Here is a 13468-nt window from a genome sequence, read left to right on the forward strand (position 1 = left end):
CTTTACAATCCCTTCCAACCCAAAGCATTCTGGGGTTCTATGAGCCAAGAACAAAGCATTAATTGCTGTGCAGCTGAGTTTCTCTCCGGGCCAGGCAGAGAGCAGACCCTTGAACAGCTTTCCCAAGCCATTCAAGAGCTGTTTATGAACATCCATTAAGGTTTCCCAGTGTTTAGGCTGAGCCTATACTCAACTGGACACCCTCAGGCTGTGGTTGGGTTCTCCTCATCCACATTGTGGTGGCTCAGCAGGGGGGAAAAATCCTGTGTGTGAGGCAGAAGATGAGAGCATTGATTTATCTGCTTTTACAGCAAGGTTTGTTTCCAGGTTGAGAACAAGAGCCGTGAGCTGGGGAACAGGTTGGTGTTAATTCACAGGGCTCATCTGCTGCTGGGCTGGCATTTGGGAGACATGGATGCTGATTTGGGAGACGTGGATGTCCTTTTTGGATATGCTGGTGTTCTGTAGCTGGTGGCTTGATGCAGTATCACAGGGAGAAGGCAAGGGTTTGGCCATCCAGGAAAAGGAGCAGGGCATCCTTTGGGGCATCCCCCATTTCCTATGGCTCCGAGATCCGTGGATCCCTGCTAAGGGAAGCAGCAGCCTGCTCTGCCAGGACATGCCAGGGAAACCAGCTCTCCCATGGTGGCTTCCACTTCATTTTCCTCTGCGGAGTTGAGTGGAGAGGAAGAAAAGGGCAGAAGCTGTCTGAAGCACCACTGTCATGGCCTGACATTTTAAAATCATTTTGAAACAATTCTCTAAAATAAGCATATCTAGGAAGGTAAATGGGGAATTTAAAATAAGGAAAATCTGGGCCATGGGAGTACGCTCTCTTTGTTGCACAGAGCTCCACCAAAGACCCCCACCAGGATATCCTGTGTGCCCATGCGTGTGCAGGTGGCAATATATGATTCATCCAGAGCATATATATGCATATGACAGGCACAAGCACTATAAATATGATCTACATGGCAAGAAACTGTAAAGGGGAATTGACGGCACACGAGTATTCTCTCCCAAAAGTGCCAGCTGCCAGTCGGGCTGAATTAGATTTCACAGGGGTTTTTGCAATACATGGAATTCACCAGCAAATTACCCTTAAAGAGGGAAAATCAATCATTTGGAGCAGAGATAAGCTGAAGGCGAGGCAGCCTCGGATTGATCCCCGTCTGTGCAGGCGTGTGTGGAATTCAGCAGATAACCTGGGGAGAGCGGGGAAGGAGAAAACTCCTCCAGGAGGGAGGGAGCGGGCAAGGGCTGACACTTAGGAGGGACAAAAGGATGGGAGAATAGGGCTGCTAGCGTGGGGAGGAGGATCAGAAGGCTTGGGGAGCATTTTGCTCCAGGCATCCTGCATTGCCTGCCAGCCCAGTGAGTTCCTTAGGGATGCAGGGGACAAGTGCCAGTGTCCAGTGAGCCCTCAAAAGGGTTATTGGCACCGGGTGGGAGAGGGGTGCTGGGATCCCAAGCTGGCTGGGGCAGTGGGAGAGAGGCAGGCAACACCCAGAGAGGCTGTTCTGAGTCAAATGCTTTGAAATGGGTGCAGGGAATAACCCCCTTCATGCCTTGTGTTTTCAGAGGAGGGATTAAGTACCACTTGTGTCTGACTCACCAGAGCCAGGCCTAAGTTATCCAAGCCCTACAAAAAGGCACTAATTGCTTTCAAAAAAACCCCAACTTCTTCTTTCTCCTTCCTTCACCTCCACTCCCGAACTCTCAGCTCTTTCCTTTCTTTGTATTAGAATACAAATAGAATTTGAATGAATTCAGAATGAAGGATATTAAGTACTCCGTAGCTTGTTGTAGGTAATAGCCCAGAAAGTGCCTAGAAAGTGACTGGGAGGAAAGCTGGAGTTGTACTGGATTTTGTGCTTCAGGAAGGCAGGGCTCTCTATTTTGAAAAAGCAAATTGCACTGAGGGACCAAAAGGCAAATCTGTACTGAGGCAGTGTGAAAAGGACAAAACAGTCTGCTTTTCCCAAGCCTAGTTCACTTTGTGCTGAAAATGATTGCAGGAAATCAACCTACCCATGCACCTCAGGGAATGGTGTGGTTGAGGAGGAGTTGCCTGCTTGTCTAGGGATTTGGCTTGTTTTATGTTTTACTTTGTATTCTTGTGTAGCCATTGGTAATGATGGTAAATATTTGCTGTGACTGCCGGAAGGTGGAATAACTCCTGAAGCATTTCTGGGTGTGCTGCCACGAGGAAGGGGCTGAGTGGGAGCATTAGTGATGGATGAAGCCAGCAGGTGATAGTGGGTGGAAAAGCAGCAATAAAAACGATGATCCATCCTCAGTCCCTGCTGAAACAGCTGATGTGGCTGCCCCAGCCTCCTGGTGGGAGCAGGGGTTTCCTGCTTTGTAGTGAGCTCTGCCACGTGAGTGTGGAGTGTGGATTGCAAGTCAGGAGCGCAGGTTTTTGTCTGTGATTCACAGCAGGTGCATAAGCAGGTCCCACATGAAGCTTCAGACCTCTGGGCTGACAGCTGTACCCGCCTGCTGGCATCTCACACCTGAGCTCCTGCCCTTGCCTGCCAGGGTCCTGCCTGTGCCCAGGGTTCTCCCCCTGGAATTTCAGAGGGGATTTCAGGCTGGCAACCAGGCCTGTCACAAACTCTCCAAAAATGCTGTGTGATCAGTGGTGGCTTTTTTGGAAGCAGGGTTTGGTTGTGAGGTTGGTGTGGCAGCCACGGCGCAGCTCCGGTTGCACGCTCCGAGGAATACGCACGCGGAGAACAAAGCCGTAATTACGCCCAATTGCAGCTCCAATTGTCTTTGAGCTGAATCAACACGAAATTTCCCTCGGTTGTGGTACTGGCTGAGAGACTTGATTGCCAGGAAGGAGGCAGTGGGCAGCAGCCTTGAGCCACGGCGAGGGCAAGCCCCGAGCACGGGCATGGGATGAGAGGAGCTGGAAAACGTGTGGCTGCATCCCAGCATTGGGCGAGAGCAAACTTCCCTCCTTCCAAAACCTGCTTTTTATGGGTCAATTTGTTTCAGAGGGAGACAGGTTTATTATGGTAGGGTTGCTGAGCTTTGGCAGGCTGCTCCTTAATTTGTGGCTCTAAAGGAAGGCAAGGGACTCGGTTTGTTTGCAGTGGTGGGGAAAAACTCGAGCCATGCAGGAGCTGGGAGGTCAGGGGATGGAGAGGGGAATGAGCACGTAAAGCAGGTCACTGATAACATCCTGGTCCTCATCCTCGGCGCTGCAAGGAGATGATGGTGCTGGGCTGTGGGCTTTGAGAGCCCAGGGATGCAGTGCTTGTTTTTCCTCTTCCCAACCATGCTTCAAATCCGTTGTTTGCTCTGGGTGGCAGGAGCAGGTAGGAAGGGGTGAGGGGAATGTAAGCAGCTCCCTGTGGCTTCCTCTGGAGTGGGGGGTCCTTGCTGTGAGCCGGGCTTAGCCAGGCCCTTCTGCTGGGCAGCTGATAACAATTTGAATATTCAGATTTGCTTTCAGGCATCCGCAGGGGGCTCGCAAGCTCCGGGAACCAGGAGCAAGGAAAGCAGCATGGGGGCCGAGGCAAAAAAATAAATAGCTGAATAAATATATAAATGGCAACTCGCAGCAGCACTCCCCAGAGGCAGCCGTATCCCCCTTCTCCAGACCTCACGTAGGGAGACTGAGGCACTCGAGGGGCTCCTAATTAGTGATAGTGGGTATCTGGAGCTGATCTCCTTCCCCAGCTAGAGAGGAATTAATCCACCTGGCTCTCTTCCTGCAAATACTTGGATTTCTTTTGATGTTTCAACTTTTATCTCGTGCCACCAACAAACTCACTCTTCTCTGGCTTCCAAGAAAATCCCTCGCATCTCGCTGCCACAAAAGGTGCTCTCGTGTACTGCAGGGAGGGTGCAGGCCCTGGGAGGGATCCTGAGGGCTCCTCAGCAGAGATGGGCAGAAATTCCTCAATGGAGTAGCTTTTTGTCACTGGTGGGAAATGGGAAATGGTCATTTGTTGTAAACCAACATCCTGAGGGTAGGGCACAAAATAGCTTGGGAAGTAATGTTTCCTCCTGCCATTCTCTGTATCCTCTGCTCCCTCCCTCCCAGGGGTGTGTCTGGGGGGATCAGGAGCATCCCTCACTTCCTTGTTCAGCACTAAAACAGCTCATGGAAGGTGTCAGTCTACCCTGAGATGTTCCCACTGTCCACCCGCAGAGCGCTGCTGGGCTCCTGAGGCACTGGGTGCCCTTGTGTGGTTCTGTGGGTGTCCTCGGGGCTTGCTCCTGCTGTGGGTCTCCACTGGGAGATGCTCAGTGTGCCCTCAGCTCCATGGATTGCATGGAGGTGTGCAAGAGAAGGGCAAGGCAGAGATTCTGCTCATGTCACCCGCTCTCAGCGGTCACACTTAGGCAGCTTTCGCTATTAGTGCCCCTTCGTGCATTTAATTGGCCACTTTTTCTGATAGGAGGGAGATCATTCAGGGAAAATTGGAAATTCATCTCTGGCAGCTTCTGAGCTTGCTTTTCATGTGCTCTGCTGGGCCGTGCTCTGGGAAGGGGGCCGTGCTCAGAGCAAGGCTCCGAAAGCATTGGCATGTCGGCGGCCTTGCTGCTTTGCTGGCCAGGTCTTGGGAAAGGAGGAGTTTTCCCAGTTCCCAGTTTGAGCTGCCTTACTGGGAAAAGCCTTCTGCATGGGAGAGGCACCCAGGCTGCGTCCCCAGCCTGAGGCAGTGAAATCCCAGTACGTGACCCCCTGTGCGGTGTGTGCACCTTCAACCAGCAAAAGGGACTTTCCCTCTGTGTGCTGTGCGGGGCCACCCCAGGGGTGCATTCCCACTGCTCTCACGTGGATTTTGTAAACAAAACACCAACCTTGCTCTTTCCCTTCCCAGGGACCCAACAGCATTTTTGAGGTTTACCTGGTGGGCAACAACTCCAACCACTTCATCATCTCGCCGACCTCCATCCAGGGGAAGGCGGACATCCGTGTCCGCGTGGCAGTGCCGCTGGACTTCGAGACCATTCCCCGCTATGAATTTTCGGTGAGGCTGCACCCCTGGGCTCTGTGGGACAGCCAGAGTTTTCAGCATGACCCAAGAGTGACCATTAAACATCCTCCTCTCTCTCGTCCAGTAGTTGAAGAGGGCCTAGGAGAAAGATGGAACTTTTCGACAGGGCCTGTTGCAATAAGGACAAAGGGGGATGGCTTTTGATGGTTGGTTTAAATTAGGTGTAAGGAAGGTTTTTTTTCCCATGGGGGTGGTGAAACACTGGAACGGGATACCCAGAGAGGTGGATGTACCATTGCTGGAAATTCAGGGTCTAGTTGGATAGGGGTCTGAGCTACCCAGTCTAGTGGAAGATATTCCTGCCCTTGGCAGGAGGTTGGGCTAGGTTGCCTTTAAAGGTTCCTCCCAACCCAAACCATTCTATCATAATCCCCACTATGAAACAGTGGAGCACTACAAAACAGCCAAAAAATTGGAAATTATAATAAAGAAGGAGGTGGGGAAGAGATTTGCTCTGCACTTTCTCTTTCCAACATCCAAAGGCTCAGCTGCAAGAGCTTGATCAGAGCAGGGCCATAAAAGCTTTATAGAGCATAAAACTTTGTTTTGAGAGCACCTATCAGGCGCCAAAACACTCCCCATCCTCCTGATCCAGCTCTGTTGGTGGTTTGCCTTGAGCTGGCTCAGCTGGTGAGGGAGCTGAGGAGAGCCTTTTTTACTCCACTAAAGAAGGATGGGTAACTCTCCCAAGCTTCCCAACGTCTCCAACCCTCCCCTTGCCTTCCCATTTTGCCCAGCTCTTCGCAAACGAGAGCGTCCCGGACCACGTCGGCTTCGCACGGGTTAAAATCAACCTCATCAACGAGAACGACAACCGGCCCGTGTTCAGCAAGGTCCTCTACAACGTCAGCCTCTTCGAGAACACCACTGTGGGCACCACCGTCCTCCAGGTCCATGTGAGTAGGAGCATCCCACTCCCTCTGCAGTCCCTGGCACGTGTGTTGGCTTTATGGTGTCCCTCACCAAGGGCTAGCCTGGGAAGGGAGCATTAGGAGATGCTGGTGGCGGGGTTGACCTGGTGGGCAACCTGAAGTCCTCCTGAAAAGCTCCAATAACCAAAATCACTAAAGCCCAAACAAACCAAGAGTAATTTGTTTTTAACACAACAATGCATTTGATTTGCCTTGAAGTGTCTGGAGAAAAACGGTTCTCCAGAGAAGTGTGGAAAGTAATCCTAGCTCCATGATCCCTCCTCTTGGCTTTGTTTGCCCTGGAAGCTGGAAGGTTGGCAGAGTGTAGACTTCTCATGGGCTTTTAGAGCTGATGTCTTGACCTTTCCTGTTCTCTGGAAGATGTGTATGTGTTTCCTGCCACACCAGGAATCCAAAGAGAGAAATGCACTGCATTTCATCTGCAGACACCGATCCCAGTGGTCACAGTGCCCCTAGTGTGGCTTTTTTCACTGCCCTCTTTGGAAGCATCATCTTCCTCAACCAAACCGAGGTCGGTTGCACCATTAAAATGGCAAAGGATGGAAAAGGAGGGGAATGGCTCTGTTTAGCAGATCGTGGTGTTACGTGGCCAGCAGCAGAACAGAGGCAGGCAGAGGTGTGGTGATAGCAGGGGGCGTTTCCATAGGGCTTGTTTCTTCTTCTGTGGGTTGGCTGGAATTCTCATGGAGAAGACACATTTCCTGGTGCATGAAAGCAATGGCAGCGCCAGTGTGGGGCACAGCAAGAACCACAGCAAAACCCTGTGCTGAAATACCATTGGAAAAGGCATCAAAGCTCCTCTGGGATGGGGAATACCACAGCAGGGAGCACCAAACCCCCTGCTACACTTTGGGTGTGTTACTGCCACTACCATTAGTTGTGAATGAGTTTGCTTGGCTCCCTCTCCAGTGAATTTGCTCCAGCTGCACTCCTGCCCCCTCCTTGTCCCCCTGCTCTCCCAAGGCACAGCCCCTGCTCTCCCATCCATGTAGGAATGCCCACTCAGAGGATAAAAGCCCGGACAAGAGAGTTGGGTGCATGTGCCTGTGTGTAAGTGTGTTTACTTTACAAACAGATGGTGTGAAACTGTATAGAGCCCCCGAGCTGTTCCCATCTGACAGTTATTAATATTTCAAGCAGATGTTTAGCTAGTCAGGCCGTCAGACACTAAACAATGAGATTGTTACTGCGTCTCCTCTTTCCCCAACTTCCAGCTATGCCAGCATTTCAGAGCGAACACAAAATGCCAGGAGTTGAATCTTCTATGGTAAATCAGAATGGATGCAATTAGCGCTGAAATCCAAATTGCCCTCCCAGCTGATCCCAAACTTTTAACAACCCTCATAAAGTAGCAGCTCCTCCTGCTGCGGCCGCTTGCCTTTGAGCTGCAGCCCTCTGGTCGCTGCCCGTCTGTGCCATGTGCCTCCACCTGTCCCACGTGCTGCAGACAAAAAACCTGCTTTTCTTGCTAATAAATTCCTCCTCTCCTTTTCTTCCTTCTTTTCCACTTGCTCAAGAATATTCCTGGATATTCACACATAGGGGTTAGAGATGGGGTTTTGGAAAAAGACTGGCCAGCCACATGGCATGCCCACTTCTTTGCTGGATGACATCCTCATGAAAGGGGACTTTTCTTGGCTCTCTTCTTTTTGTGCTCCTTTGTGCAAATAAGTGCAGGTTTGGAGAGACAGTGGGGCTCAGGGTGCTGAGGATAAATCAGGTGGCTTGTAGGGTCAAGGAAATAGATGAGCAGGGATGAACAGGGGAGTGTGTGGACTGGGTGAGTGGTTGCTGAAGGGTGGCAGGAGGCTTCGTGCCAGCTGCTGGTGCTGGAGATGGCCAGGCACAGCTGGTGGGACAGAGCAGTGCCTGCAGCACCTTCCTGGCAGGGAGACAAGCAGCTAAAACCACAGGAGCTGAGGCAAGGGGAAGTCGCTGATTTTCTGCCCGGCCCTCTGGGAAAGGAGGATAAGTTGCTCCCAGCAGCCCAAAAGCCTCTGGACTGTCTGCCCATCTTCCAGAGAGTGCATCCTGGCTATCCCACCTTGGCTGTGGCTGATGGGCTGTGTGGCTCTCCTCAATGCCACCCTCTCCAGGCTGCCCTCAGCATGGCCAGCTGAAGGGGAAAGGCAAAAGGAAAGAACAAGTAGACTTCATTTGCAGTGACAAATGGCCCTTTGTTTCCACAGCATTTCAGCTCCTCATGTCAGTGACAGCAGAGAAACATTGCCTGTTACACGTATAAATCGACTGTAAAACAACCCCAAGTGCAGGCAGCCAGCGGGAACCCAGAGGGTCCCCTGCCTCTTCCCCTTTGCCCAGGGAGGAGTGGGCTTGGATCTGTGGATTCCTGGTCAAACCTCAGCCGCTTCCCTGGCACGGCGCAACCTTGTCCACCCTCTGAGACTTTGTTTGCTCTCTGCTTAGCATTCCCTCCATCTCCCTGTCCATCCATCCATCTGTTTAATTCTGTGCCTGAAAGGAATTTATTGTTTAGACTCAGGTGGTCATTTGCTTGCACAAGAAAATCTGAAGAGTCCAGGCTCCACAGGAGCAGCTCCTGCCCTGTACAGGGAGCCCACAATGTGCTCAAAGGCAGCCTTCTCTCCTGCCTCTGTGCTCTTGGAGCACGAGGACAAGCTGAGGGAGCTGGGAAAGGGGCCCAGCCTGGAGAAAAGGAGGCTCAGGGGGCCCTTCTGGCTCTGCACAACTCCCTGACAGGAGGGTGCAGCCAGGAAGGGCCAGGCTGTCTTCCCAGTTCACCAGTGACAGGACAAGAGGAAACAGCCTCAAGTTGTGCCAGGGTAGGTTTACATTTGGATATTAGGAGAAGTTTCTTCAGTGAAAAGGGTGGTCAGGTATAGTACAAAAGGCAACCCCAACTCAGGGAAGAAATGATGATGCCTGCCCCAGATCAGGAGGCTGAAGGAAAGCTTTATTAAAACTATACTGTAATACATTAATATACTATTTAAAGAGAGACTATCCTATTCTACATACATACTTCTTACTTACCTAACTATCAACTCCTAACAAACTTGTAACTCTGCTGAGAGTCTGAGACACAGCTGGATCCAATTGGTCACTGAACCCAAACAACCTTCACCAGAAACCGACCCAGCAATCACTGCAGGTAAACAATCTCCACACCACATTCCACGTGGGGAAAACAGAGGAGCAGAGACAAAGATTGTTTTCTCTTCTTCTCTCTGTGCTTCTCCTGAGAGACAGAATGATGTCTCTCTGTCCAGAGAATGTGAATGCCACTGTCAGGCATTGGAACAGGCTGCCCAGGGAAGTGGTGGAGTCACCATCCTTGGAAGTGTTCAAAAAACATATAAATATGGGTTGTGGGTGCGTGGTGAGCTTGGCAGTGCTGGGTTCATGGTTGAACTCGATGATCTCAGAGGCCATTTCCAGCCTTAATGATTCCATGACAGTTTACACATGTGATAAGCCCCTTAGGCCAGAGATTCCTGGTTTTGCAGTGTGAAGGGTTCCTTACTCCAGCCAAAGCTTCCAGGCCACATAAATCGTGGCTGTTTGGAGTTACACGTCCATTGCACATCCATGACAACTGACGGACAAGAAGCCTGTCCAGGGCTCTGCAGTTGTTAGAGGCCCCTCTCAATGCAAACTTCATTTTTTCCCTGCCCCAGACTCTGCTGTGCCAGGAAAAGGCAGGCTGGAAAGGCCTGGAGGTCTCACACAGTAGCAAACACCTTCTGTGAAGCAGGAGTAAAGCAGGGAGGTGAGCAGAGCTCATCCTGAGGAGATGGGCCAGTTCTGCCCCAGTACCAGCAGATATTGAAATATAATTTTTTTTTTTTCTGAAACAACTGGCCATGAAGCCTTTTAATAACATAACAGAAAAGGTCAGGGAAAGAATTTCACACTTCTTGAGCAAGCAGGCAGCCAGTATAACTTCATGCCTTCCAGGAACGAGGCAGAGAGAACATACACTGCACCCTGAATTAACTGGGGCTCTGACACCCCCACCAGGTCCTGCCTGCCTGGTGGCCAGTGGCTTGTGATGGGTGCTGGCTTTCCTAATAGGAGCAGGCTGGAAGGATGGACCCTGGAGAGGTGTGCTGAGGTGTGGTGCCTCAGCTCTGGCTTGGAACAGAGGATGTGGGGCTCTGGGATAGGAAGCTCTGGGGAAGGACCATGCTGGGGGGATGAATGGCTGTGTCCAGCTGGAGCCATGATCACAGTGACAGAATGCTTTAGGTCAGCAGGGACCTTAAAGCTCATCTAATTCCAACTCCACTGCCGTGGGCAGGGACACCTTGTGCTAATCCTTAGGTCCTTGAGTCCAGAGGCAGGAGAAGCCTGTTACTCTCCGTCCTGCTCCAGGCTGCCTCATTGCCAGCAGCTGAGAGTAGTGCCACTGCTTCACAAGCCCTCCCTTCGCACCTCAGCTGGGACAGGAGAAGAAAGCGAAGTCTGAGGGCTCCGTGCCCAATGGCTGTGAAGGGGACTGGTGCTGCTCTGGCATCAGACATAGCTGCCCAGGTCTCTGCTCCTTCCTCTCCCAGGCATGGAGGGTTGAAAGCAGGGGAGGGTTTGGAAGCAGTGGAGGGTTTGGAAGGAGTCCCCTGGGCTCATTCTGGTGGGGCTCCCTGAGGAGCTCTTCTGCAGCCTGGCCAGAGCAAGGAGGGAGCTTTCAGCTGGAAAGTTTTTTTGGCCGGAAGAAGCTACATAAACATGGCCTTGCTTGTGAGGTCACCAACACCCAGCCCAGCTTCCAGTGAGCTCCCTCCAACAGGGAGAGGAGGGGGCAGCTCAGCCCAGCATCCCCTCCTGTCCCTGGGGTGGTGCTTGGCTGGAAGGCTCAGGGAAGGTGCTGAGCCCGTGGCATCTCGGGGTCCTGCCTCACTGCAGAGCTGCAGGGTGTGACAGCAGAGAGCACAGTGCCCCTCCAAAGCTGCCTTCGGACACTGCTGCTTTGTCAGCAGCTGCCAGGGGCCTCCTAAAGCTGTGCTCCAGTTGCTGATGGATTTGCTAGACCTGGAGAATGGGGAAGGGGCCTAAGACGGCCCAGCAGGAGGCGGGAATTAAGGGGCGGGAGATCTCCTTAAGCTCCTCGTACTCCACAGATCTGCACAGCAAAGTCCTCCTGAAAAGCTCCGATAACCAAAATCATTAAAGCCCAAACAAACCAAGAGTAACTTGTTTTTAACACAACAATGCATTTGATTTGCCTTGAAGTGTCTGGAGAAAAATGGTTCTCCAGGGAAGTGTGGAAAGTAATCCTAGCTCCGTGATCCCTCCTCTCTGCTTTATTTGCCCCCGTCTGGCTTGGCTGCACAGGCTGGGATCAGTGGCTGTGGGCTCCATCAACTGGCTGCCAAGCAGCAGAGAGCTGGGGGGATGCTGCCAGCCCCCTTCCTGCTCTCCTGTGGGAACCCTGCATGCTGAGAATTTTAGACTTTCCATGCTGACAGGCACTGACCCCCAAGAGAGAACACTGTGCTTGATCTGAGGCCGTGGAGAAGCTTCCGAAGTTGAATGATAGCGCTGGGATTGTGGGTGTGGAGTTTGAGAAGAAGTGTGTGATACCACATGGTGGAAAACTTAGAGTTTGAGGTTTTAGAATATGGTAATATATATAAAGCAAGATGGAGGTTTTAGGGGGGAGGCTGATCCTTCTTCACCTCCTTCTCCATGGGTTTGGGTGGTTTTGTGTCATTGGATAAAGTCCTCATTGTAGCACAGGGAGGCATGGAGGGGCTTGCAGGGAATGAATTACCCACTTGCCCTCCTCCAAGCCCCACACAAGCATCTCCCAGCAGGCATTAGCCCCTGCCCTTCCTGATCCTGTCCTGCCAGCTCTTCCTGACTCCAGCCAGGTCAGGCATGGATCAGATAGATGAGCCATGCTTTGGAAGCCACATCAGCACCTCTCTGGGATGGTCTGTGTAGCTATTTGTCCCAAATCCTTGCTGAGTTATGACTTCCTTCTCTGTGGGATGTCCTCCTCCCAAATCCCTGAGAGGTTATGTGCTCTGCCTTGCCTTGGTGTCCTCCTTGCCCTGAAACACCTCTGGCCTGGGGTGGGGCTGAGATTCTTCTGAAAGCAACCACCCTCAGGGAGTCTGAAATGGATATGGAGACTTTTCAGAGCTTTAAATACACACACACACACACACACACACACACACACAGAGTACTTTTGGGCAAGCTGCCAGTGGGCTTTCCACAGTTTTCTTTTGGAGACCCTCAGAAACAGTGTGAGCATCTCCAGCAGACCTCAGATTATAAACTGTGGTGTCCAATTCAACCAGCAGGCATCGATTTCAGCACGGGAATGATTCTCTGTATCTTGTGATATGTGGCAAGGCAGGTAAAATAAGCACCCTGTTCCCTCGTGGCTTGATAACCTGAATCTCTAAGGCAGTCTTGTGTGCAAAAAAACCCACTACTTTCTCTGTTTTTTTATGAAATCTGGATTAAAAAATTCAGATTATTTGATGGAGAGAAGGTGAAGAGCTGCTGTCCCTGTGATTCTGGCAAATGCATTAGCCTGTGTATTCTTATGTATATGCGTACATTATATATATATATATATATATATATATATATACACACACACATATATGGGTTCACATTCCTGAGCAGTCCCTTTCTCCTACCCCTCCAGGGTTGTCCCCTCCCTGAACATCATCCCCAGCACATCCATTCACCTGGATTCTCATCTTCCCCTCCCTGCCACTGCACTTCCTCAGGAGAAGCCCTGTTAGTAAGAACCTAATGAAGTAAATGTGCTAATTAACCTTCCATTACTCTCCTCATTAAATCAACCTTTAATTTGGTTGGCAAAGTTCCTCTCCTTTGCCACCCAGCTGTCAGTTTTCTTCTGCTGCCTCGATCTCTCTTTGGCCTCCTGTTGGAGATGGGAAAATCAATCCCGGCCTGATTTTCTTTCCCCTTCTTTCCAACCAGCTGTAAACGCCAGTCAACAAGAAAGTAATAATGTACTTTTCCCACCCTGGCAAGGAGAGTTGCAGACATCAATAAACAGCTATTTAGGATGCAAATCACTTTCCCAATCAGCCATCAGCCTTTGAGTTTGGCTGGGATGGTGCCATGGTCTGTGGGCTCCAGCATCCCCTCACGGCGCTCCCACATCCCATCATGCTGCTTTGCAGCCATCCCAGAGCAACTGTGGGATGCCCAGAGAGTTGCATCCCTCTGGGTTTGTCCCATTCCAAGTCCTGATGTGGGTGGAATGAGGCTTTGCAAGCCTTTGGGGGTTCTTCTGGTTCCCTTCAGGACTCACCCCACGCTGCATCCCGCCGTCCCTGTGGCCAAGGGCACTCTCTATCCCCCAATACCTGTGGAGCTGTCGCTGTCTGTTGTTTCTTGGTGATCTCCAAAGCTTTTCTTTCCCCATTTTCTTGAGGAACAAATAAATGCAGGGGGCAGAAGCAGTTGGGGATCAAAGGCAGTAGTAGAGGCTGCAGCTCTGAAGTGCTGGTGGGTGAGGGGCTCATCTTGTAAGCCAATGGATGGATA

At 51.3% G+C, this 13468-nt stretch overlaps 1 protein-coding gene across 1 annotated transcript in view; it reads left to right on the top strand.

Moving 5' to 3' along the window:
- CDH23 (cadherin related 23) overlaps positions 1 to 13468 on the top strand; it is a 189188-nt gene that overhangs the window by 106717 nt on the left and 69003 nt on the right. Inside the window, exons 12-13 of the mRNA XM_053949428.1 lie at positions 4842 to 4991; positions 5756 to 5914. Of these exons, the coding sequence (XP_053805403.1) occupies positions 4842 to 4991; positions 5756 to 5914 (309 nt within the window). The remainder of the gene's footprint in view (positions 1 to 4841; positions 4992 to 5755; positions 5915 to 13468) is intronic.

Source organism: Vidua chalybeata, chromosome 8 (genome assembly GCF_026979565.1).
Source record: "Vidua chalybeata isolate OUT-0048 chromosome 8, bVidCha1 merged haplotype, whole genome shotgun sequence".
Lineage (NCBI taxonomy): Eukaryota > Metazoa > Chordata > Aves > Passeriformes > Viduidae > Vidua > Vidua chalybeata.